At 52.7% G+C, this 22,872-nt stretch overlaps 1 protein-coding gene across 1 annotated transcript in view; it reads left to right on the top strand.

The window, feature by feature from the left end:
- Positions 1–22,872, top strand: part of IK (IK cytokine) — a 142,617-nt gene that overhangs the window by 33,272 nt on the left and 86,473 nt on the right. The window contains exons 6-10 of the mRNA XM_075344433.1: positions 7,806–7,920; positions 15,205–15,275; positions 15,592–15,638; positions 15,740–15,903; positions 17,248–17,356. Of these exons, the coding sequence (XP_075200548.1) occupies positions 7,806–7,920; positions 15,205–15,275; positions 15,592–15,638; positions 15,740–15,903; positions 17,248–17,356 (506 nt within the window). The remainder of the gene's footprint in view (positions 1–7,805; positions 7,921–15,204; positions 15,276–15,591; positions 15,639–15,739; positions 15,904–17,247; positions 17,357–22,872) is intronic.

Here is a 22,872-nt window from a genome sequence, read left to right as displayed (position 1 = left end):
CACGGGGGGTGTATTGGCAGAAGGGGAGGGGCTTTACACTTTTAGTGTAATACTTTGTGTGGCCTCCGGAGGCATAGCTATACACCCAATTGTCTGGGTCTCCCAATTGGAGCTAGAAGAAAAGGAATTTACGGTAAGTAAACAAAATTCCCTTCGTCCTGGTGTCGCTCTACCGGCCATCCTCCTTGGCCATTCTCTTTGCCGACCCTTCTGTCTTTTCTACAGTCCGGTCTGCAGCTAGGACTGTCCCTCAACTCTCTCAAGGGACAAGTCTCAGCTCTGTCAGTTCTGTTCCAGCGGCGTCTCGCTCGGCTGGCTCAGGTCCGCACCTTCATGCAAGGCGCGTCTCACATCTTTCCGCCTTATCGGCGGCCCTTGGATCCCTGGGACCTTAACTTGGTCCTCACGGTATTGCAGAAACCCCCTTTTGAGCCTCTTAGGGAGGTTTCTTCGTATAGTCTTTCTCAGAAAGTGGCCTTTCTAGTTGCCATAACTTCTCTCAGGAGAGTCTCTGATTTGGCTGCGCTATCCTCGGAGTCACCTTTTTTTAGTTTTTCATCAAGACAAGGTGGTTCTCCGTCCGACTCCGGACTTTCTTCCTAAGGTGGTCTCTCCCTTCCACCTTAACCAGGACATTACCTTACCTTCCTTCTGTCCGGCCCCTGTTCATCGCTTTGAAAAAGCGCTGCATACTCTAGATCTGGTGCGTGCTCTCCGGATCTATGTTTCTCGCACCGCTGCGCTCAGGAGGTGCACCTCTCTTTTTGTGCTAACCACAGGTCGGCGCAAGGGCCTCCCTGCTTCTAAGCCGACCTTAGCCCGTTGGATTAGATCGACCATTTCGGACGCCTACCAGAGTACTCAGGTGCCTCCCCCGCCGGGGATCAAGGCACACTCGACTAGAGCTGTCGGTGCCTCTTGGGCTTTTAGGCACCAGGCTACGGCTCAACAAGTCTGTCAGGCTGCCACTTGGACTAGCCTGCATACCTTTTCGAAGCACTACCAAGTGCATGCTCATGCTTCGGCAGATGCGAGCTTGGGCAGACGCATCCTTCAGGTGGCTGTCGCCCACTTGTGAAGTTAGGTTCTGCCTACTTCTTAGTTTTCTTTATCGTTCCTATGGGAGACCCAGACCATGGGTGTTTAGCTTCTACCTCTGGAGGACACACAAAGTACTACACTTAAAAGTGTAGCTCCTCCCCCTGAGCTTATACACCCCCTGGTGAGCAGACCCAGCCAGTTTATCGCTTTGTGTTCAGGAGGCATACATCCACACATGCATTCTCATATGATTTTTTCCTTTTGGAACGAGATGAAGAAGTGCGGGTCCACGTATGGACCCCCGGCATGTCCCTTCTCACCCCACTGTGTCGGCGGTGTTGTAAGGTTGATTTCCTAGGCTGGAGCCTTACATGCCGTGCTCCTTTACCATCCCTCCTGGGCTCTTGCTTGAAGTGGGAGCCAGCACGGTCTCCATGCTTGGCAGGAGACCGGTCTCCATCCGCAGCCCTTCAGGACCCTGCTGGACCGGAGCACTCATCCCCAGGGACCTGGCCCTGCGTCTCAGCAGCTAAGTACCTGAGACGTTTATATTTCGGGGTCCCTGTACTTTATTGTTGGGGGAGAGTGTGCTTGTTGTGTTTACTGACATTTCCGGCGGGTTCTCTAGCTGTCGCCTGAGGACCGCGCCGATGGTGCCTGCGCGTCGGCCGCGCCGCTCAAATTTAGGCCCCGGCTTCGCCGGAGGCCTAGTTTCTGTTTCACTGCCCTCGCATGTCACTCATGCAGAGGGACAGGCTCGGATCCTCCCGTCGGCCGTTCTGTACAGGGGAGGGACACTCCCCACTGCAGTGTGTGTCCCCTCCCCTGTAGGTCTCTATGGCCCTCCAGATCCCGCTCCTCAAGCAAGTCCCGCCCCCTCTCTTCGCTCCGGCGGCCATTTTTTTCAGCGTTCTCTCTGCGATCAGTCATTGCAGCGCTGGTCTGCAGCATCCCTGCTGAGGTGCTGTGCTTGGGGGTCCGGGCTTCGGATCTGGAGGGCACACAACACCGCTCCAGCGGTCTGGTAAGCCACAACCGGTCTCCGGTTGTGGACCTCTGTATATACTCTCTGGGGTTCATTCTCTGGCAGAGCCCCCACTCCAGCAGCATGTCTCACACGAGGAGCAAGGCCCCAAAGTTTTATGCTGTATGCGCTGCATGTAAGCTCCTGCTGCCTGAACCGAGCACCTTCCCACATTGTGATGCCTGCTCTAACTTGGCGGTGCCACAGCCTGGAGTCTCACCCCCAGTGGTCTCTCAGGCTGCTCCTGCACCTGTGGCTGAACCCCCGGCTTGGGTAGAATCCTTTTCTAGGTCTATCTCCCAGTCTTTTGCTGAGTCCATGGGACTTCTGTCCAGGACTCTGATGAATATGCATCAGCCCCCTTCACAGGGTGCCTCTGCTGCTAGGGGTCCCTCAGGACCGGAGCTCACAGAGTATTCATCATCAGGGCCCAGACCCCGTCCTCCTAAGAGAAGGTGCAGGGTTCCCTCTCCCTCTTCCTCCCGTGGCTCTGATTCCAGAGCTGACTCGCAGGATGAGGAGGATGCCTTTACAGGGGGCTCGGAGGCTAACTCCATGTACCCCATTGATCTGTCCGAAAGTGACTCAGATCTTAGTGACTTGATTGCTTCTATTAATTCTGTACTGGATCTCAATCCGCCAGTATCAGAGGAGCAACCCTCTCTGGCAGAAAAGCACCAGTTTACCTTGCCTAAGAAAGCAAAGAGTGTGTTCTTTAACCACTCCAGTTTTCAGGCCGCTGTGACCAAGCCCAGGGCCTGTCCTGACAAGCGCTTCCCAAAGCGTGGTTCTGATGACCGTTTTCCCTTTCCACCTGAGGTGGTCAAGGAGTGGGCTCACTCCCCAAAGGTAGACCCTCCGGTGTCTAGGCTCGCAGCCCGGACCTTTGTGTCGGTGGCTGATGGCACTTCCCTTAAGGATTCCACTGACCGCCAGATTGACCTTCTGGCCAAATCCGTGTATGAAGCGGCGGGGGCCGCGTTTTCTCCGACTTTTGCAGCAGTGTGGGCTCTCAAAGCCATCTCTGCTTCTCTAGAGGAGATGCATTCCCTCACCAGGGAATCTATGCCCGAAATGGATGCCTTAACTTCCCAAGCTTCGGCCTTTTCATCCTATGCCATGTCTGCCATGCTGGAGGCTTCTCACCGCACTGCGGTTGCTTCGGCTAATTCCCTCGCTATCCGCAGCATCTTGTGGCTTCGAGAGTGGAAGGCAGATGCTTCTTCAAAGAAGTAAAAGAAGTACCTTGCTGGGCTCCCTTTTGCTGGGTCCCGGCTGTTCGGAGAACAGTTGGATGAAATTATTAAGGAAGCTACTGGCGGGAAGAGTACTTCCATGCCACAAACCAAAGCCAGGAAACCTGCCCAGGGTAGGAATCAGTCGAGGTTTCGCTCTTTTCGTTCCTCCAACTGGTCGTCCTCTAAGCCCTCGGCCTCGTCCGCTAACTCAGCCAAGGACCAGAAATCCAACTGGCGCCCAAAAGCGCGTCCTCAGAAGACCGCAGGAGCTGCTGCCACTAAGGCAGCCTCCTCGTGACTATCTTCCCGCTCCAGCAACGTCCTTAGTCGGTGGCAGGCTCTCCCACTTTGGCGACGCTTGGTTTCAACACGTCTCCGATCAGTGGGTGAGAGATATCATCTCCCACGGCTACAGGATAGAATTCTCTTCCAGTCCTCCAAACAGATTTTGTTCTCTCAATTCCCCCCTGCTCCAAGGCCGCCGCCTTCTCACAGGCCGTGGCAGCCTTGCAGGCCAATGGAGTAATTGTACCGGTTCCCGCCTGGGAACGGTTCAGAGGTTTCTACTCAAATCTCTACCTAGTTCCCAAAAAGGACGGTACCTTCCGGCCCATCCTGGATCTGAAGCTTCTCAACAAGCCTGTTCAGGTGCGGCCCTTTCGCATGGAGTCTCTGCGATCAGTCATTGCCTCTATGTCCCAAGGGGATTTCCTGGCATCCATCGACATCAGAGATGCCTATCTGCATGTGCCAATTGCAGTGTCACACCAGCGTTGGCTACGTTTTGCAGTAGGAGAAGATCATTTCCAATTCGTGGCTCTTCCCTTCGGGTTGGCCACCGCCCCTCGGGTATTCACCAAGGTCATGGCAGCAGTGATTGCAGTTCTGCACCTCCAGGGGTTGGCAGTGATTCCTTACCTGGACGACCTTTTGGTCAAGGCTTCATCCAGCGCAGATTGTCAGCGGAGTGTCTCGCTCACTCTCTCCACTCTAGCTCAATCCGGGTGGCTGGTCAATCTACCCAAATCCACTCTGACTCCGACCCAGAGTCTCACGTACCTAGGGATGCAGTTCGGGACCTTGACGGCACTTGTGAAGTTGCCCTTAGTCAAACAGCAGTCCCTTCAGCTAGCGGTGCGCTCTCTGCTGAGGCACCGCCGTTATACCCTCAGGCGGCTGATTCAGGTGCTGGGTCAAATGGTTGCGTCCATGGAGGCTGTTCCCTTTGCCCAGTTCCATCTGCGCCCCCTGCAGCTGGATATTATCCGCTGTTGGGACAAGTGGCCTTCCTCCTTACACAGGTTAGTGGCTCTGTCGCCACAAACCAGGAGCTCTCTTCAGTGGTGGCTTCGGCCTCTCTCCCTGTCCCAGGGGCGCTCCTTCCTGGCCCCGTCCTGGGTGATTCTCACCACGGATGCCAGTCTATCCGGCTGGGGAGCGGTATATCTCCACCACAGAGCGCAGGGCACTTGGACTCCGTCCGAGTCAGCCCTTCCAATCAATGTGCTGGAAACCAGAGCCGTGCTTCTAGCTCTCCTAGCTTTTCACCACCTGTTGGCGGGCAGGCACATTTGAGTCCAGTTAGACAACGCGACAGCGGTTGCCTACATCAATCACCAAGGCGGGACACGCAGCCGCCTGGCAATGTTGGAGGTACAACGCATCCTTCAATGGGCGGAGGACTCCAAGTCCACCATATCCGCAGTCCACATCCCAGGCGTGGAAAACTGGGAGGCAGATTATCTCAGCCGTCAAACCGTGGACGGTGGCGAGTGGTCCCTGCACCCGGCAGTGTTTCAGTCAATCTGCCGCAAATGGGGCACCCCGGACGTGGACCTAATGGCATCCCATCACAGCAACAAGGTTCCCGTTTACGTGGCTCGCTCCCACCACCCTCAAGCATTCGCCGCGGACGCACTGGTTCAAGACTGGTCCCAGTTTCGTCTGTCCTACGTGTTTTCCCCTCTAGCACTCTTGCCCAGAGTTCTGCGCAAGATCAGAATGGAGGGCTGTCGAGTCATCCTCATTGCACCGGACTGGCCCAGGCGAGCTTGGTATCCAGACCTGCTCCATCTGTCCGTAGAGATGCTGTGGCATCTCCCGGACCGTCCAGACCTACTCTCACAAGGTCCGTTTTTCCGCCTGAATTCTGCGGCTCTCAAATTGACGGCGTGGCTCTTGAGTCCTGGATCTTGACGGCTTCTGGTATTCCTCCTGAGGTCATCTCCACTATGACTCGGGCCCGTAAGTCTTCCTCCGCTAAGATCTATCACAGGACTTGGAAAATTTTCCTGTCATGGTGTCGCGCTACTGACCATCCTCCTTGGCCATTCTCCTTGCCGACCCTTCTGTCCTTTCTACAGTCCGGTCTGCAGCTAGGACTGTCCCTCAACTCTCTCAAGGGACAAGTCTCAGCTCTGTCAGTTCTGTTCCAGCGGCGTCTCGCTCGGCTGGCTCAGGTCCGCACCTTCATGCAAGGCGCGTCTCACATCATTCCGCCTTACCGGCGGCCCTTGGATCCCTGGGACCTTAATTTGGTTCTCACGGTTTTGCAGAAACCCTTTGAGCCTCTTAGGGAGGTTTCTTTGTCTCGTCTTTCACAGAAAGTGGCCTTTCTGGTGGCCATAACTTCCCTCAGGAGAGTCTCTGATTTGGCCGCGCTCTCTTCGGAGTCACCTTTTTTAGTTTTTCATCAAGACAAGGTGGTTCTCCGTCCGACTCCGGACTTTCTTCCTAAGGTGGTCTCTCCTTTCCACCTTAACCAGGACATTACCCTACCTTCCTTTTGTCCGGCTCCTGTTCATCGCTTTGAAAAAGCGTTGCATACTCTGGATCTGGTGCGTGCTCTCCGGATCTATGTGTCTCGCACCGCTGCTCTTAGGCGGTGCACTTCTCTTTTTGTGCTAACCACAGGTCGGCGCAAGGGCCTCTCTGCTTGTAAGCCGACCTTAGCCCGTTGGATTAGATCGACCATTTCGGACGCCTACCAGAGTTCTCAGGTGCCTCCCCCGCCGGGGATCAAGGCACAGTCGACCAGAGCTGTTGGTGCCTCTTGGGCTTTCAGGCAGCAGGCTACGGCTCAACAAGTCTGTCAGGCTGCCACTTGGACTAGCCTGCATACCTTTTCGAAGCACTACCAAGTGCATGCTCATGCTTCGGCAGATGCGAGCTTGGGCAGACGCATCCTTCAGGCGGCTGTCGCCCATTTGTGAAGTTAGGTTTTGCCTACTTCTTACTTTGTTCGTTTTTTTTCCCACCCAGGGACTGCTTTGGAACGTCCCAAGGTCTGGGTCTCCCAAAGGAACGATAAAGAAAAAGAGAATTTTGTTTACTTACCGTAAATTCTTTTTCTTATAGTTCCGTATTGGGAGACCCAGCACCCTCCCTGTTGCCTGTTGGCAATTTCTTGTTCCGCGTGTTATCACCGGCTGTTGTCGTGGACAGAGTCTCCGGTTGTTCCGGCTCTTGCTCTGTTCTACTTGTGGGTGGCTATTCTCCTTCAGCTTTTGCACTAAACTGGCTGGGACTGGCTCACCAGGGGGTGTATAAGCTCAGAGGGAGGAGCTACACTTTTAAGTGTAGTACTTTGTGTGTCCTCCGGAGGCAGAAGCTAAACACCCATGGTCTGGGTCTCCCAATACGGAACTATAAGAAAAAGAATTTACGGTAAGTAAACAAAATTCTCTTTATTTTTAGTAGGAAACTCTTAAATTACTTGCCATTTCCCTTTAAAGGGATTTTACATTGTTTTAAGTGTATAATCATTGTTGGCTCCTAAAGGATTCTCTCTTAGCTGCAAGAGCCTGACATTTAAAGGGGTTTTCCAGACTTTGGGGACAAGTCTGCTGTCTCTGCACATGCTGTCAGGATTCTCCAATGCTGCTGCAAACCATCGGTTATGTGACTGCAAGTGTTTGATTTCCATACTTCTGGACACATTCCAACTAGATGTCTGGCCTCACTCAATTCATTTGTATTGATCAAGGCCACACACGACTAGTCGTCACATGACTACATGTAAACAAATAGTATGCTTGCTGTCGCTCGCACGCCCTCATGCTCCCAACACCAGAGAATCCAGACAGTGCGCACACTCCACATTGTGAGATAGTGACTGCAGACTTGTGCTCCAAGCCTGGACAACCCCTTTAACTAGGTGTGAAAAGATTTGCACATCATATTCAATCGGCCACAAAAAGGGTCTGTGGCGGCTTATATGGTAGAAGGAGAACCGCCTCTTACCCGACGGCATCCGTGACTCCTCCTTTGATTAGACTGCCTGGTGCGTCATCACATCCCAACAATGACGTCACACCAGACCAGCTAATCAGAAGAAGGGATGCGCATGCCATCTGGTAAGAGGCAGTTCTCCCTCTCCCATTCCAGCAGTCAAAGACCACTATTGTGCCCTGATGGAATGGGGACAGTCACATAACTTCGCACTACACTCTATTATTGTTTTTGACTATAGTTTGATATTGATCTCGATGCCTATTTTGCAGTGACAAGTCAGCGGCAGAGAAAAGGCGTCAGTTGATCCAGGAGTCCAAGTTCTTGGGTGGTGACATGGAGCACACTCACTTGGTGAAAGGTCTGGATTTTGCTCTATTGCAGAAGGTTAGTGTCACGAAACGGGGGTAGGAAGCGGACGTTACAGCCCCCCTTTCTACCACCCGACAGACCGAGCACGTGACGCGCTTTCTAGCGCCCCTCTTAAAGTCAAGCCAATTATGGAATTGCCCGACAATAAGCAAGGAGGCCGCTATTCTACTATGCCGATGATTGAAAGGTTCCCGGTGAGAGTAAGGTATATATTCCCCCGACCTCTGCAGACGGAATATATCTAAACCTCCCCCAGATCTCACTGGTTGCCCCACAATTATTCTTGGCATAAACTCGCTGCCACCAATTGATTACGATAACTATTACGCCGAGCAAACAGACGTGGGATTCAGGATCGAGATAACAGAACAGCCCAAGATTAAATTATATATTTTAATCGCCCTAAATGGCACACTAGAAACTACAATATATACAATATGGAATTTGCAGAATGTGTGTGTGTATATATAATGTGTGTCAGAGTACATTTACAGACAGGATGGAGTTACAACAGAGTCAAATCAAGCAGTTACCTTATGCGGCTGGCCACAGGGGGGCGCCGTTCGACCAGGGTTTCATGGACTTCCTCACATGTGTACAGTACGCATGGCCCCCGAGCAAAGACAAGCCAAAATGTGTCCCCACTGTCTTTATCAAACTGGCTAAAATCCATGTCCCCTCCTACCTAGTGACCTCACAGTGGAGCACTGCCCCACCCCTGTCCTGGGTCTGAAACAATATCCCAAAGTGATTATTGGCCATAACTTTGCCTGGAAATGTCGATATTTCTGCTTGCCATGTTTATAGGAAGCACGGCTCATGAGATATTAAACAGTTATTTCTTTGTCGCTCCATTGGGAGACCCAGACAATTGGGTGTATAGCTACTGCCTCCGGAGGCCACACAAAGTATTACACTTTAAAAAGTGTAACCCCTCCCCTCTGCCTATACACCCTCCCGTGCATCACGGGCCCATCAGTTTTATGCTTTGTGTTGAAGGAGGCTGACATTCACACAATGCTCCACATTTTAGTCAGCAGCAGCTGCTGATTATTTCGGATGGAAGAAAAGAGGGCCCCTAACAGGGCCCCCGGCATGCTCCCTTCTCACCCCACTGAGTCGGCGGTGCTGTTAAGGTTGAGGTACCCATTGCGGGTACAAAGGCAGGAGCCACATGCCGTTTTCCTTCCCCATCCCTTAGGGGCTCTGTGTGAAGTGGGATCCTAACCGGTCATCCAGGCACTGGGACCGGGCTCCCTCCGCAGCCCCTGGTGGTATCTGCCGGACAGGAGACTGAGTATCGTCAGGGACAAGGCCCTGCAACTACAGGTACTCTGTGTCCCCTTTGGGACGGTGCATGGAGCACCTGGGCCTCAGACGCTGCAGCGCCTGCAGTGTTGATTTTTGTCCGAGACTACCGCGCCGACCGTGCTGCTTGCCGGCCGCGGTTTTTACTTTAGTCCCCGGCTTTTGCGGCCTAGTACGTTGAACTCCCGCCCCCGGGCCTGCCAGTCAGGGGCAAGGGCGGGACGGTCGGTCTGACGCCGACAGTGAGGGCTGGAGCACACATAGCTGTCCTCCTCCCCCCCTCACTAATCCCTATGGGGCACCAGATTCCCGCACTTTTGTAAGTTACGCCCCCGGCTCCCTCCTCCCCTGTGAACGCCGACAGCCATGTTTTAACACATCCTGCCGGTGGAGGACTTCTGGCTGCAGCTCTGGGAGACCCGAGGCAGGGAATCTGGTGGCCACACACCGCTGGAGCGGTTGGTAAGCCACACCGGTTACCGGTGCTGGTCCCCCTAGGGTGCTGAACTGTATATAGATACATTATATTTGTATACTTTTTCCGGTTCAGCTGTACTGTTAACTTGTGGCTATATACCCTCAGTGATCACGCTCCTGGGAGACAACAGCATGTCGTTCACAAGGAGCAAGGGGGCCAAGGCACAGGGTTATTTTGCTACCTGTACCTCTTGTGCGGCTATGCTACCTGCAGGTTCCACCTACCCTCACTGTGAGCAATGCTCGGCCCCTATGGCACTCGCTCAGCCGGAGCCTGAGGCACTAGGGGGTCCCTCGGCCCAGGTAGAACCGCCGGCCCCCCCTGTCCAGGTGGCAGGGACAGAGTTTGCTGTTTTAGCTGACAAACTCTCTGAGTCGCTTTCACATTCCATGACTCAGTCTATGGATAAATGGTCTGCTAAGTTTCTAGAAGTTTTGCAGTCCAGACCGGCCCTTACACAGGCCCCGGGCACTGCGGGATCACCCCCAGGCCCCTCTCGGTCTGCGACTAAGCGTGCTCCTGGTGTGGCCCCTAGTTATTACGTGCAGGACTCCGGCACGGACCGCAGTCCCAGACCAGCTAAGCGGGCTCGCTTAGAATCTTCCCCGTCTTCATCACGCTGTTCGGGGTCTCAGCTTGAGGATTCTCTAGAGGAGGAGGCGGAGGTCGCAGCTCAGGACTCTGACCCTGACGTTGCTCTCAATCTTGATACACCTGAAGGGGACGCCATAGTAAATGACCTTATAGCGTCCATCAACCAGGTGCTAGATCTTTCTCCCCCAACTCCGCCTACAGAGGATTCGGCTTCACAACAGGAGAAACACCAGTTTAGGTTTCCTAAACGTACACGGAGTGCTTTCTTCGATCACTCTAACTTTAGAGATGCTGTCCAGAAGCACAGGGCTTTCCCGGACAAGCGCTTTACTAAACGCCTTAATGACACACGTTACCCCTTCCCCGCTGACGTGGTTAAGGGTTGGGCTCAGTGTCCCAAGGTGGATCCTCCAGTCTCTAGACTGGCGGCTAGATCCGTAGTAGCAGTGGCTGACGGTGCATCGCTCAAGGATGCCACGGACAGGCAGATAGAGCTCCTAATGAAATCCATCTATGAAGCCATAGGCGCGTCTTTTGCCCCAGCCTTTGCAGCAGTGTGGGCACTCCAGGCTATCTCAGCTTGTCTGTCTGAGATTAATGCGGTGTCCCGTACCGCTGCGCCAAAAAGTAACATCTTTGACTTCTCAGGCGTCAGTATTTGCATCCTACGCCATGAATGCTGTCCTGGACTCGGCTAGCCGTACAGGGGTAGCATCCGCCAATTCTGTGGCAGTCCGCAGGGCCATGTGGCTACGTGAATGGAAGGCAGACTCTGCTTCCAAAAAGTTTTGACCGGTTTGCCTTTTTCTGGCGACCGACTGTTTGGCGAGCGATTGGATGAAATTATTAAGCAATCCAAGGGAAAGGACTCGTCCTTACCCCAACCCAAACCAAATAGACCTCAGCAACGGAAAGTTCAAGCGAGGTTTCGGTCCTTTCGGCCCTCAGCCAGATCCCAATCCTCCTCGTCCAACAGGCCACAGAAGAGTCAGAGGAACTCTTCTGCATGGCGGTCTAAGTCACGTCCTCCAAAGACCGCCGGAGGCACCGTCTCCAAGGCGGCCTCCTCATGACTTTCGGCCGCCCCAAACCGCATCCTCGGTCGGTGGCAGGCTCTCCCGCTTTTGCGAAGCCTGGTGGCCACATGTCCAAGACCGATGGGTGAGAGACATTCTGTCTCACGGTTACAGGATAGAGTTCAGCTCTCGTCCTCCGACTCGTTTTTTCAGAACATCTCCGCCCCCCGAGCGGACCGTTGCGCTTTTTCAGGCGGTGGACACTCTGAAAACAGAAGCAGTGGTGATCCCCATTCCCCTTCAGGAACGGGGTCGCGGTTTTTACTCCAATCTGTTCGTGGTGCCAAAAAAGGACGGCTCATTCCGTCCCGTTTTGGACCTCAAATTGCTCAACAGACATGTGAAAACCAGGTGGTTTCGCATGGAATCCCTCCGATCTGTCATCGCTTCGATGTCCCAAGGAGACTTCCTAGCATCAATCGACATCAAAGATGCCTATCTCCATGTGCCGATCGCGCAAGAGCATCAACGCTTCCTGCGTTTCGCCATTGGGGACGAACACCTTCAGTTTGTGGCACTGCCTTTCGGCCTGGCGACAGCCCCTCGGGTCTTCACCAAGGTCATGGCATCCGTCGTAGCGATCCTACACTCTCAGGGCCACTCGGTGATCCCTTACCTAGACGATCTCCTAGTCAAGGCGCCCTCACGGGTGGCTTGTCAACACAGTCTGACCGTTGCTCTGGAGACTCTCCAGAGGTTCGGGTGGATCATCAATTTTCCAAAGTCAAAATTGTCTCCGACCCAGTCACTGACGTACCTCGGGATGGAGTTTCATACTCTCTCAGCGATGGTCAAGCTGCCGCTGGACAAACAGCGGTCGCTGCAGACAGGGGTGCAATCCCTTCTTCGGGTCCAGTCGCACCCCTTGAGGCGCCTCATGCACTTCCTGGGGAAGATGGTGGCAGCAATGGAGGCAGTTCCATTTGCGCAATTTCATCTGCGTCCACTCCAATGGGACATTCTCCGCAAATGGGACAAGAGGCCGACGTCCTTAGACAGGAACGTCTCTCTGTCTCTGGAAGCCAAGACCTCTCTTCAGTGGTGGCTTCTCCCCACTTCTCTGTCGAAGGGAAAATCCTTTCTGCCCCCATCCTGGGCTGTGGTCACGACGGACGCGAGCCTGTCAGGATGGGGAGCGGTTTTTCTACACCACAAGGCTCAGGGAACCTGGACTCCGACAGAGTCCTCCCTTCAGATCAATGTTCTGGAGATAAGGGCAGTGTATCTAGCCCTCAAGGCGTTCCATCGGTGGCTCGAGGGCAGGCAGATCCGCATACAGTCGGACAACGCCACGGCGGTTGCGTACATCAACCACCAGGGCGGCACTCGCAGTCATCAAGCCTTCCAAGAAGTCCGGCGGATTCTGCTGTGGGCGGAGGCCACAGCCTCCACCATCTCCGCGGTTCACATTCCGGGCGTAGAAAACTGGGAAGCAGACTTCCTCAGTTGCCAGGGCATGGACGCGGGGGAATGGTCTCTCCACCCGGACGTGTTTCAAGAGATCTGTTGCTGCTGGGGAACGTCGATCTCATGGCGTCTCGGCACAACAACAAGGTCCCGGCATTCATGGCACGGTCTCAGGACCACAGAGCTCTGGCGGCGGACGCCTTAGTTCAGGATTGGTCGCAGTTTCAACTGCCTTATGTATTCCCTCCTCTGGCAATGCTGCCCAGAGTGTTGCGCAAGATCAGGTCCGACTGCCGCCGCGCCATCCTCGTCGCTCCAGATTGGCCGAGGCGGTCGTGGTACCCGGATCTGTGGCATCTCACGGTAGGGCAACCGTGGGCGCTCCCAGACCGACCAGACTTGCTATCTCAAGGGCCATTTTTCCATCTGAATTCTGCGGCCCTCAACCTGACTGTGTGGCCATTGAGTCCTGGCTCTTAGCGTCCTCAGGGTTGTCTCAAGATGTCATTGCCACTATGAGACAGGCCAGGAAACCAACGTCAGCCAAGATCTATCACAGAACTTGGAGGATCTTCTTAGCCTGGTGCTCTGAGAGGGGGTTTATCCCCTGGCCGTTTGCCTTACCCAGGTTTCTTTCCTTCCTTCAATCTGGATTGGACAAGGGTTTGTCTCTCGGCTCTCTCAAGGGTCAAGTCTCGGCGCTTTCCGTGTTTTTTCAAAAGCGTCTAGCCAGGCTTCCGCAGGTCCGCACGTTCCTGCAGGGAGTTTGCCACATAGTCCCACCTTACAAGCGTCCGCTGGAACCCTGGGATCTCAACATGGTTCTACGGGCTCTTCAAAAACCACCTTTTGAGCCGCTGCGGGATGTCTCTCTATCATGTCTTTCGCAGAAGGTGGCATTTCTAGTGGCGGTTACTTCACTCCGTAGAGTGTCAGAGCTGGCAGCACTGTCATGCAAAGCCCCCTTCCTGGTATTTCACCAGGATAAGGTGGTTCTACGTCCGGTCCCGGACTTTCTCCCTAAGGTGGTGTCCCCTTTTCATCTCAATCAGGATATCTCCTTACCTTCATTTTGCCCTCATCCAATTCACCAATGTGAAAAGGATTTGCATTTGTTAGATCTAGTGAGAGCACTCCGGATCTTCGTGTCTCGCACGGCGCCACTGCGCCGCTCTGATGCGCTCTTTGTCCTTGTCGCTGGCCAGCGTAAGGGGTCGCAGGCTTCGAAGTCAACCTTGGCTCGGTGGATCAAGGAACCGATTTTTGAAGCCTACCGTTCTTCTAGGCTTCCGATTCCTTCAGGGCTGAAAGCCCATTCTACCAGAGCCGTGGGTGCGTCCTGGGCATTGCGACACCAGGCTACGGCTCAGCAGGTGTGTCAGGCGGCTACCTGGTCGAGTCTGCACACTTTCACAAAACACTATCAGGTGCATGCCTATGCTTCGGCAGATGCCAGCCTAGGTAGGCGAGTCCTTCAGGCGGCGGTTGCCCACCTGTAAAAGGGGGCCGTTGTTTCGGCTCTTTTTATCGAGGTATTCTTTTACCCACCCAGGGACTGCTTTTGGACGTCCCAATTGTCTGGGTCTCCCAATGGAGCGACAAAGAAGAAGGGAATTTTGTTTACTTACCGTAAATTCCTTTTCTTCTAGCTCCTATTGGGAGACCCAGCACCCGCCCCTGTTCCCTTCGGGCTGTTGTTCTTTTGTGTACACATGTTGTTCATGTTGAATTGTTCTTTTGGTTCATGGTTTCAGTTCTCCGAACATCCTTCGGATTGATTTTACCTTAGACCAATTTATAAGTTCCTCCTTCCTGCTTTGGCACCAAAACTGATGGGCCCGTGATGCACGGGAGGGTGTATAGGCAGAGGGGAGGGGTTACACTTTTTAAAGTGTAATACTTTGTGTGGCCTCCGGAGGCAGTAGCTATACACCCAATTGTCTGGGTCTCCCAATAGGAGCTAGAAGAAAAGGAATTTACGGTAAGTAAACAAAATTCCCTTCTCCTGATGCCCCTCTGTCTAAGGTGTACAGGATGCCTCTAATTAGGTGGTCACTTCTTCTGCAGCGTCACGGGGGGGGGGGGGGTCTTCCTTCCACCTACTGTTCCTAGGCCTAAACAGCTCATCTAATTTCCATTTCATAGGAGTTTGCCTTTTGTCACACCCCTAGCTAACAGACAATTTCCTCAAGTTAATTAGCATACTGATTGAAGCTTCCTTAGGCCTTTAGGCCCAGTCACACACAAGAGATATGGTCGTACCCTGACAAGATGGCGGCTATAGGAATATGGCTTAATAGATCAGAATATATCCCTATCTCCTCACAGTTAGAAAACATCTTTCTTGTGTTACATGAATCTTTAGCAGCTGATTTCTATATTTCCTGATCTATGAGTTCGTTAATATAACTGCTGATTCCTTTTCTACATTGATAGGTCCGGGCTGAAATTGCCAGCAAAGAAAAGGAAGAAGAAGATCTTATCGAAAAGCCCCAGAAAGAAACAAAGTGAGTATCGTGTGTTATTTTATTTTTTTCCTTAGGTTTTGTTCAACTTTTCTCTTGTGCTTCAGTACAAACTTTGTGAATAGTAGCAGTATTGATGGCGATACTATTATCTGTTTTTGGCTATATGGGTAACCTCGGATGATTTCTATGAATGTGTTACTTGGGATCACTTGTGGGGGCGGGGGGATCTGAACAGGGGAAGAAATACCAAAACATGTATGGTTACTTACTTTTAATATGACTGTGCATACAAGCAGCTGATTTTCTTCAATGTGCCGTTATTAAAAATTAACTTATTGTTAATAATCTTTAACAGAAAAGATGAAGATCCAGAAAATAAGATTGAATTTAAGACTCGACTTGGTAAGTCTGCACTTCACAAATTGTGCTTGATCTTGAATTGAACTTATAATGAAAGAAATATCGGAATATCTATCTAAGATGTGTCTTATTATTTTCAATAGGACGGAATGTGTACCGTATGCTTTTTAAAGGCAAAGCATATGAGCGCAACGAGCTGTTCCTGCCCGGACGGATGGCCTATGTGGTAGATCTAGATGATGAGTATGCAGACACTGACATTCCCACCACACTTATCCGAAGCAAAGCCGACTGTCCAACCATGGAGGTAAATGATATATATATATAATCTCATGACCCCCCTGTAGCTTGTTCCTTAAGGGAAGGTTCTCTAAATGAGTAGAACATGTGCAACTTCTGCCTTTTGAGCTGCACTTGACAAAGCTGAATTTGTAGTGATTGTTGGAGGTCTCAGGATTAAGGATCAACACCCCCATTAATCGACTGTTGTATAGGAAGTACCTTTCAATTAAAAAAAAAATGGAAATGATAGGTTCTGCTTGAAATCAGGGCATCAGATTAAGGCCATGTGCCCACGGGAGAGCGTGCCTGCGGACTTTTCTGCAGGTATTTCCGCAGGTTCACACGGCAACTCCCCGGAATCCGCAGCTAGCCATTAATGTGGTATTTCCGCGGAATTCTTGTGGTAAACCTGTGGAAAGAGTGCGGAATTCCTGTGGATTTCCCGCCCTGTATCTCCATAGTGGAAGAGCGGGAATTCCGCAGATAATTCCGCATGAATAATTGACATGCAGTTACGTGCAGCTGCGGGAAATTCGCAGCATATTCCGCAGTTGCAAATACTGCAGCATTGATACAGCACTTCCCAAATTCCATAGGATAACATGGGGAGTGTCTGTACTTACGTAAACCTGTGGATTTATCTGGAAAATCTAGAAAATCCGCTGGTTTTCCACAGCAAAATCTGCAGGTACGTTCTCCCGTGGGCACATAGCCTTACATGTAACTTAGGGGTACTTTGCACGTTGCGACATCGCTAGCCGATGATAGCGATGCCGAGCGCGATAGTACCCGCCCCCGTCGCACATGCGATATCTTGTGGTAGCTGCCGTAGCGAAAATTATTGCTACAGCAGCTTCACATACACTTACCTGCCGTGCGACGTCGCTCTGGCCGGCGACCCGCCTCCTTCCTAAGGGGGCGGGTCGTGCGACGTCACACGGCAGGTGGCCAATAGAAGCGGAGGGGTGGAGATGAGTGGGACGTAAACATCCCGCCCATCTCCTTCCTTCCACATAGCCGGTGGAGGCAGGTAAGATGTTCTTCGCTCCTGCGGCTTCATACACAGCGATGTGTGCTGCCGCAGGAACAAGGAACAACATCGTACCTGTCGCTGCAGCGAAATTATGAAAATGACCGACACTACACAGATTTACGACAGATTTACGACGCTTTTGCGATCGTTTATTGGTGCATCTAGGCTTTACACGTTGTGACATCGTTACCGGCGCCGGATGTGCGTCACTTTCGATTTGACCCCGACGATATCGCAGTAGCGATGTCGCAACGTGCAAAGTACCCCTTGTCTGATGGATACACTTTTATTCGTCATCCTTTCGACTTCCGTTTTACACCAACTTCTACTTTTCAGGCACAAACAACTCTCACAACAAATGATATTGTCATCAGCAAGCTGACCCAGATCTTGTCCTACCTGAGGCAAGGAACCCGTAACAAGAAGCTGAAGAAAAAGGACAAAGGTATTTATACACTGCACAACTTGATGTCCTGGTTTATAAACAAATTAGGATTTTACCAAGATGGTAATAATGGGTTTACTTGAGTTTACTTGTAATGTTCCTTGTGGGATGGGAGGTTTTGTTTTTTTGTTTTTCTCCAGATAACATTTTATGACCTAGTTCTTTCTCCGTTGGACTAGTTTCAATCTTTTGGGTCTTCCTTATGTACCTCGGATGGGAGGCTACAATCTATACCCCTGTGTACAGTGGCATACCTCATCCATAATAATTTACTGATCAGTATATGTTTTTGTGTTATTATGGTGATCCGCGGTATAGGAAAGCGAGTCTGTAGTGCGGTCTTTTGCACTTATGTTCCTAGCGGAAACAAAAAATACTTTTCTCAGTCAGTCAGTTCAGGGAGCTTTCCCAGTGCAGAAGGTGGTTGATGTGAACCAAACCTAAGAAGACGTTATAAATTAGAAAGTAGTTTGGCTAATTACATATAACCTTCATCAAGTTCTTCATTGTACACAGCTTAATCAACTGTTTCTGACACAAGAGTTTGCAATAATTAAGAATGGTCCAATTTGCTGTGAAAAGTTTTTCTTCTTTGTCGCTCCATTGGGAGACCCAGACAATTGGGTGTATAGCTTCTGCCTCCGGAGGCCACACAAAGTATTACACTTTAAAAAGTGTAACCCCTCCCCTCTGCCTATACACCCTCCCGTGGATCACAGGCTCCTCAGTTTTATGCTTTGTGTGGAAGGAGGCACACATCCACTCATGCATTCTCATATTAGTTATGTCGGTTGGAAGAAAAGAGGGCCCCCGCGGGGCCCCCGGCATGTTCCCTTCTCACCCCACTACGTCGGCGGTGTTGTTAAGGTTGAAGTACCCATTGCGGGTGCAAAGGCTGGAGCCACATGCCGTCTCCTTCACCATCCCTTAGCGGCTCTGGGAGAAGTGGGATCCTAAGCGGTCATCCATTTACTGGGACCGTGCTCCCTCCGCAGCCCCTGTGGGAACCTGCCGGACCGGAGCCTATTCAACCTCAGGGACCGGGCCCTGCAACTCAAAGGTACTCTGTGTCCCCATTGGGGACTGTGCAGGAGCGCACCTTCTTCCCGGAAACCGCGGCAGCTGCTGAATTGAGAAGGCCGGTGGACTTCCGCGCCGACCGTGCCTGCTTGTCGGGCGCGGTCTCAAATTTAGTCCCCGGCTTCATCGCGGCCTAGTCGTAAAAATCCCGCCCCCGGGCCTGCCAGTCAGGGGTAAGGGCGGGATTACCGACCTGACGTCGGATGTGAGGGCTGGAGCATCCTGCATGTTTTCCTCCCCCCTCACTGATCACTGTGGGGACCCCAGATTCCCGCACTTTCCTGGCGCCGCCCACGGCTCCACTCCTCCCCTGAGAGCTCCGGCAGCCATTTTTTGGCATTCTGCCGGTGGAGGATTCTCAGTGAACAGCTCTGCAGCTCCGGGGGACCTAAGGCAGGGAATCTGGAGGACACACTCCGCTTGTTAGCGGTCGGTAAGCCACACCGGTCACCCGGTGTTGGTCCCCCTAGGGTGCCGGAATAGATACGTGTGTATGTATATATATATATATATATATATATATATATATATATATATATATATATATATATATATATATATATATATATATATATATATATATATATATATATATATATATATATATATATATATATATATATATATATATATATATATATATCTCTGTTCGGTCGGGCTGGCTGTATACCCCTTGTTTCCCATATACCCTCAGTGATCACTCTCCTAGGAGACAACAGCATGTCGTCCACAAAGAGCAAAGCTGTTAAGGCACAGGGTTTTTTTTGCGGCCTGTACCTCTTGTGGGGCTATGTTACCTGCGGGTTCCACCTACCCTCACTGTGAGCAATGCTCGACCCCTGTTTCGCTTGCTCAGCCGGAGCCTCGGTCACTAGTGGGCCCCTCGGCTCATGTAGACCCCCCTGCTCCCCCTGTCCAGGCAGCAGGGACAGAGTTCGCCTCTTTTGCTGAGAAACTCTCTGAGTCACTTTCACAATCCATGGCTCAGTCTATGGACAAATGGTCTGCCAAGCTGCTAGAAGCTTTGCAGTCCAGACCGGTCCTTTCACAGGCCCCGGCCCCTGTTGGCTCGTCGCCTCCAGGCCCCTCTCGGTCCGCGCCGCAGCGCGCTCCCAGGTTGGTCCCTAGGTCTCAGGTGGAGGACTCCTGCCCGGACCACAGTCCTAGACCGGCTAAGCGGGCTCGCTGGGAATCTTCCCCGACTTCTTCACGCTGCTCGGGTTCCCAGCTTGAGGACTCTCTGGAGGACGAGGCGGACGTCGCAGCTCAGGGCTCTGACCCTGACGTCGCCCTTAACCTTGATACACCTGAAGGGGACGCCTTAGTGAATGATCTTATCTCGTCCATCAACCAGGTGTTGGATCTCTCTCCCCCGCCTCCTACTGTAGAGGAGTCGGCGTCTCAGCAGGAGAAACACCAGTTTCTGTTCCCCAAACGTACACGCAGTGCGTTTTTCGATCACTCTAACTTCAGAGACGCTGTCCAGAAGCCCAGAGCGGTCCCGGACAAGCGCTTTACTAAGCGCCTCACTGACACGCGTTACCCCTTCCCATCTGAAGTCGTTAAGGGTTGGGCTCACTGTCCCAAGGTGGATCCTCCAGTCTCAAGATTGGCGGCTAGATCCGTGGTATCGGTTGCAGATGGCTCATCGCTAAAGGATGCCACTGACAGGCAGATAGAGCTCCTGGTGAAGTCCATCTATGAGGCCACGGGCGCGTCTTTTGCCCCGGCCTTTGCAGCCGTGTGGGCACTCCAAGCTATCTCGGCTTGTCTGGCTGAGATTAATGCTGTCACACGTAATTCTGCTCCGCAAGTTGCGTCTTTGACCTCTCAGGCGTCAGCCTTTTCATCCTACGCCATGAACGCAGTCCTGGACTCTGCTAGCCGTACAGCTGTAGCATCCGCTAACTCTGTAGCAGTCCGCAGGGCCATGTGGCTGCGCGAATGGAAGGCAGACTCGGCCTCCAAGAGGTTCTTAACCGGTTTGCCGTTTGCTGGCGACCGTTTGTTTGGCGAACGATTGGATGAGGTTATTAAGGAATCCAAGGGAAAGGACTCCTCTTTACCCCAGTCCAAACCTAAGAGACCTCAGCAACGAAAAATACAATCGAGGTTTCGGTCCTTTCGTCCCTCCGCCAAGTCCCAATCCTCTTCGTCCAACAGGCCGGAGAAAGGCCAGAGGAACTCCTATGCGTGGCGATCCAAGTCTCGCCCACAAAAGGCCGCAGGAGGCACTGCCTCCAAGACGGCCTCCTCATGACTCTCGGCCTCCCCTAGCCACATCCTCGGTCGGTGGCAGGCTCTCCCGCTTTGGCGACGCCTGGTGGCCACATGTTCAAGACCGATGGGTGAGAGACATTCTGTCTCACGGTTACAGGATAGAGTTCAGCTCTCGTCCTGCGGCTCGTTTCTTCAGAACCTCTCCGCCCCCCGCTCAGGCCGACGCACTTTTTCAGGCAGTGGATGCTCTGAAGACAGAAGGAGTTGTGATCCCCTTTCCCCTTCAGGAACGTGGTCGCGGCTTTTACTCCAACTTGTTCGTGGTGCCAAAAAAGGACGGATCATTCCGTCCCGTTCTGGACCTCAAGCTACTCAACAGACATGTGAGAACCAGACGGTTTCGGATGGAATCTCTCCGCTCGGTCATCGCCTCGATATCACAAGGAGACTTCCTAGCATCGATCGACATCAAGGATGCTTATCTCCATGTACCGATCGCACCCGAACATCAACGTTTCTTGCGTTTCGCCATCGGGGACGAACACCTTCAGTTCGTGGCATTGCCATTCGGCCTGGCGACAGCCCCACGGGTTTTCACCAAAGTCATGGCACCCGTCGTGGCGGTCCTGCACTCTCAGGGCCACTCGGTGATCCCCTACTTAGACGATCTCCTAGTCAGGGCCCCTTCTCGGGTGGCGTGTCAACAAAGCCTTACCGTCGCTCTGGCGACTCTCCAGCAGTTCGGGTGGATCATAAACTTCCCGAAATCCAAGTGGACACCGACCCAATCACTGACTTACCTCGGGATGGAGTTTCATACACAGCCAGCGGTAGTCAAGCTACCGCGGGACAAACAGCTTTCTCTGCAGGCAGGGGTGCAATCACTTCTTCGGAGTCAGTCACACCCCTTAAGGCGCCTCATGCACTTCCTGGGGAAGATGGTGGCAGCTATGGAGGCAGTGCCGTTCGCGCAATTCCATCTACGGCCACTCCAATGGGACATTCTCCGCAAATGAGACAGGAGGTTGGCTTCCCTCGACAGGAACGTCTCTCTTTCCCTTGCAACCAAGACGTCACTTCAGTGGTGGCTCCTTCCCAATTCTCTATCGCAGGGAAAATCCTTCCTACCCCCAACCTGGGCTGTGGTCACCACGGACGCGAGCCTGTCAGGGTGGGGAGCGGTTTTTCTCCACCACAGGGCTCAGGGAACCTGGACTCCGATAGAGTCATCCCTTCAGATCAATATTCTGGAGATAAGGGCAGTGTATCTAGCCCTATTGGCTTTCCGTCGGTGGCTGGAGGGCAGGCAGATCCGTATCCAGTCGGACAACGCCACTGCCGTCGCATACATCAACCACCAAGGCGGCACTCGCAGTCGTCAAGCCTTCCAGGAAGTCCGGCGGATTCTGCAGTGGGTGGAAGTCACAGCCTCCACCATCTCCGCAGTTCACATCCCAGGTGTAGAAAACTGGGAAGCAGATTTTCTCAGTCGTCAGGGCATGGATGCGGGGGAATGGTCTCTGCACCCAGAAGTGTTTCGAGAGATCTGTCGCCGCTGGGGAACGCCGGACGTCGATCTCATGGCGTCACGGCACAACAACAAAGTCCCGGCATTCATGGCACGGTCTCAGGATCACAGAGCTCTGGCGGCGGACGCGTTAGTTCAGGATTGGTCGCAGTTTCGACTGCCTTATGTGTTTCCTCCTCTGGCGATGCTGCCCAGAGTGTTACGCAAGATCAGGTCCGACTGCCGTCGCACCATTCTCATCGCTCCAGACTGGCCGAGGCGGTCGTGGTACCCGGATCTGTGGCATCTCACGGTGGGTCAACCGTGGGCGCTTCCAGACCGCCCAGACTTGCTGTCACAAGGCCCGTTTTTCCATCTGAATTCTGTGGCCCTCAACCTGACTGTGTGGCCATTGAGTCCTGGCTCCTAGCGTCTTCAGGGTTATCTCAGGATGTCATTGCCACCATGAGACAGGCCAGGAAGCCAACGTCCGCCAAGATCTATTACAGGTCTTGGCAAATCTTCTTATCCTGGTGCTCTGATAACGGTTTTCCTCCATGGCCGTTTGCCTTACCCACAATTCTTTCATTCCTTCAATCCGGAATGGACAAGGGTTTGTCACTCGGCTCTCTCAAGGGCCAAGTATCGGCGCTCTCTGTATTTTTTCAAAAGCGCCTAGCCAGGCTTCCGCAGGTCCACACGTTCCTGC

This window comes from Anomaloglossus baeobatrachus, chromosome 4, assembly GCF_048569485.1.
Source record: "Anomaloglossus baeobatrachus isolate aAnoBae1 chromosome 4, aAnoBae1.hap1, whole genome shotgun sequence".
In the NCBI taxonomy this organism is placed as follows: Eukaryota; Metazoa; Chordata; class Amphibia; order Anura; family Aromobatidae; genus Anomaloglossus; species Anomaloglossus baeobatrachus.
This window is presented reverse-complemented; position numbering and strand designations above follow the sequence as displayed.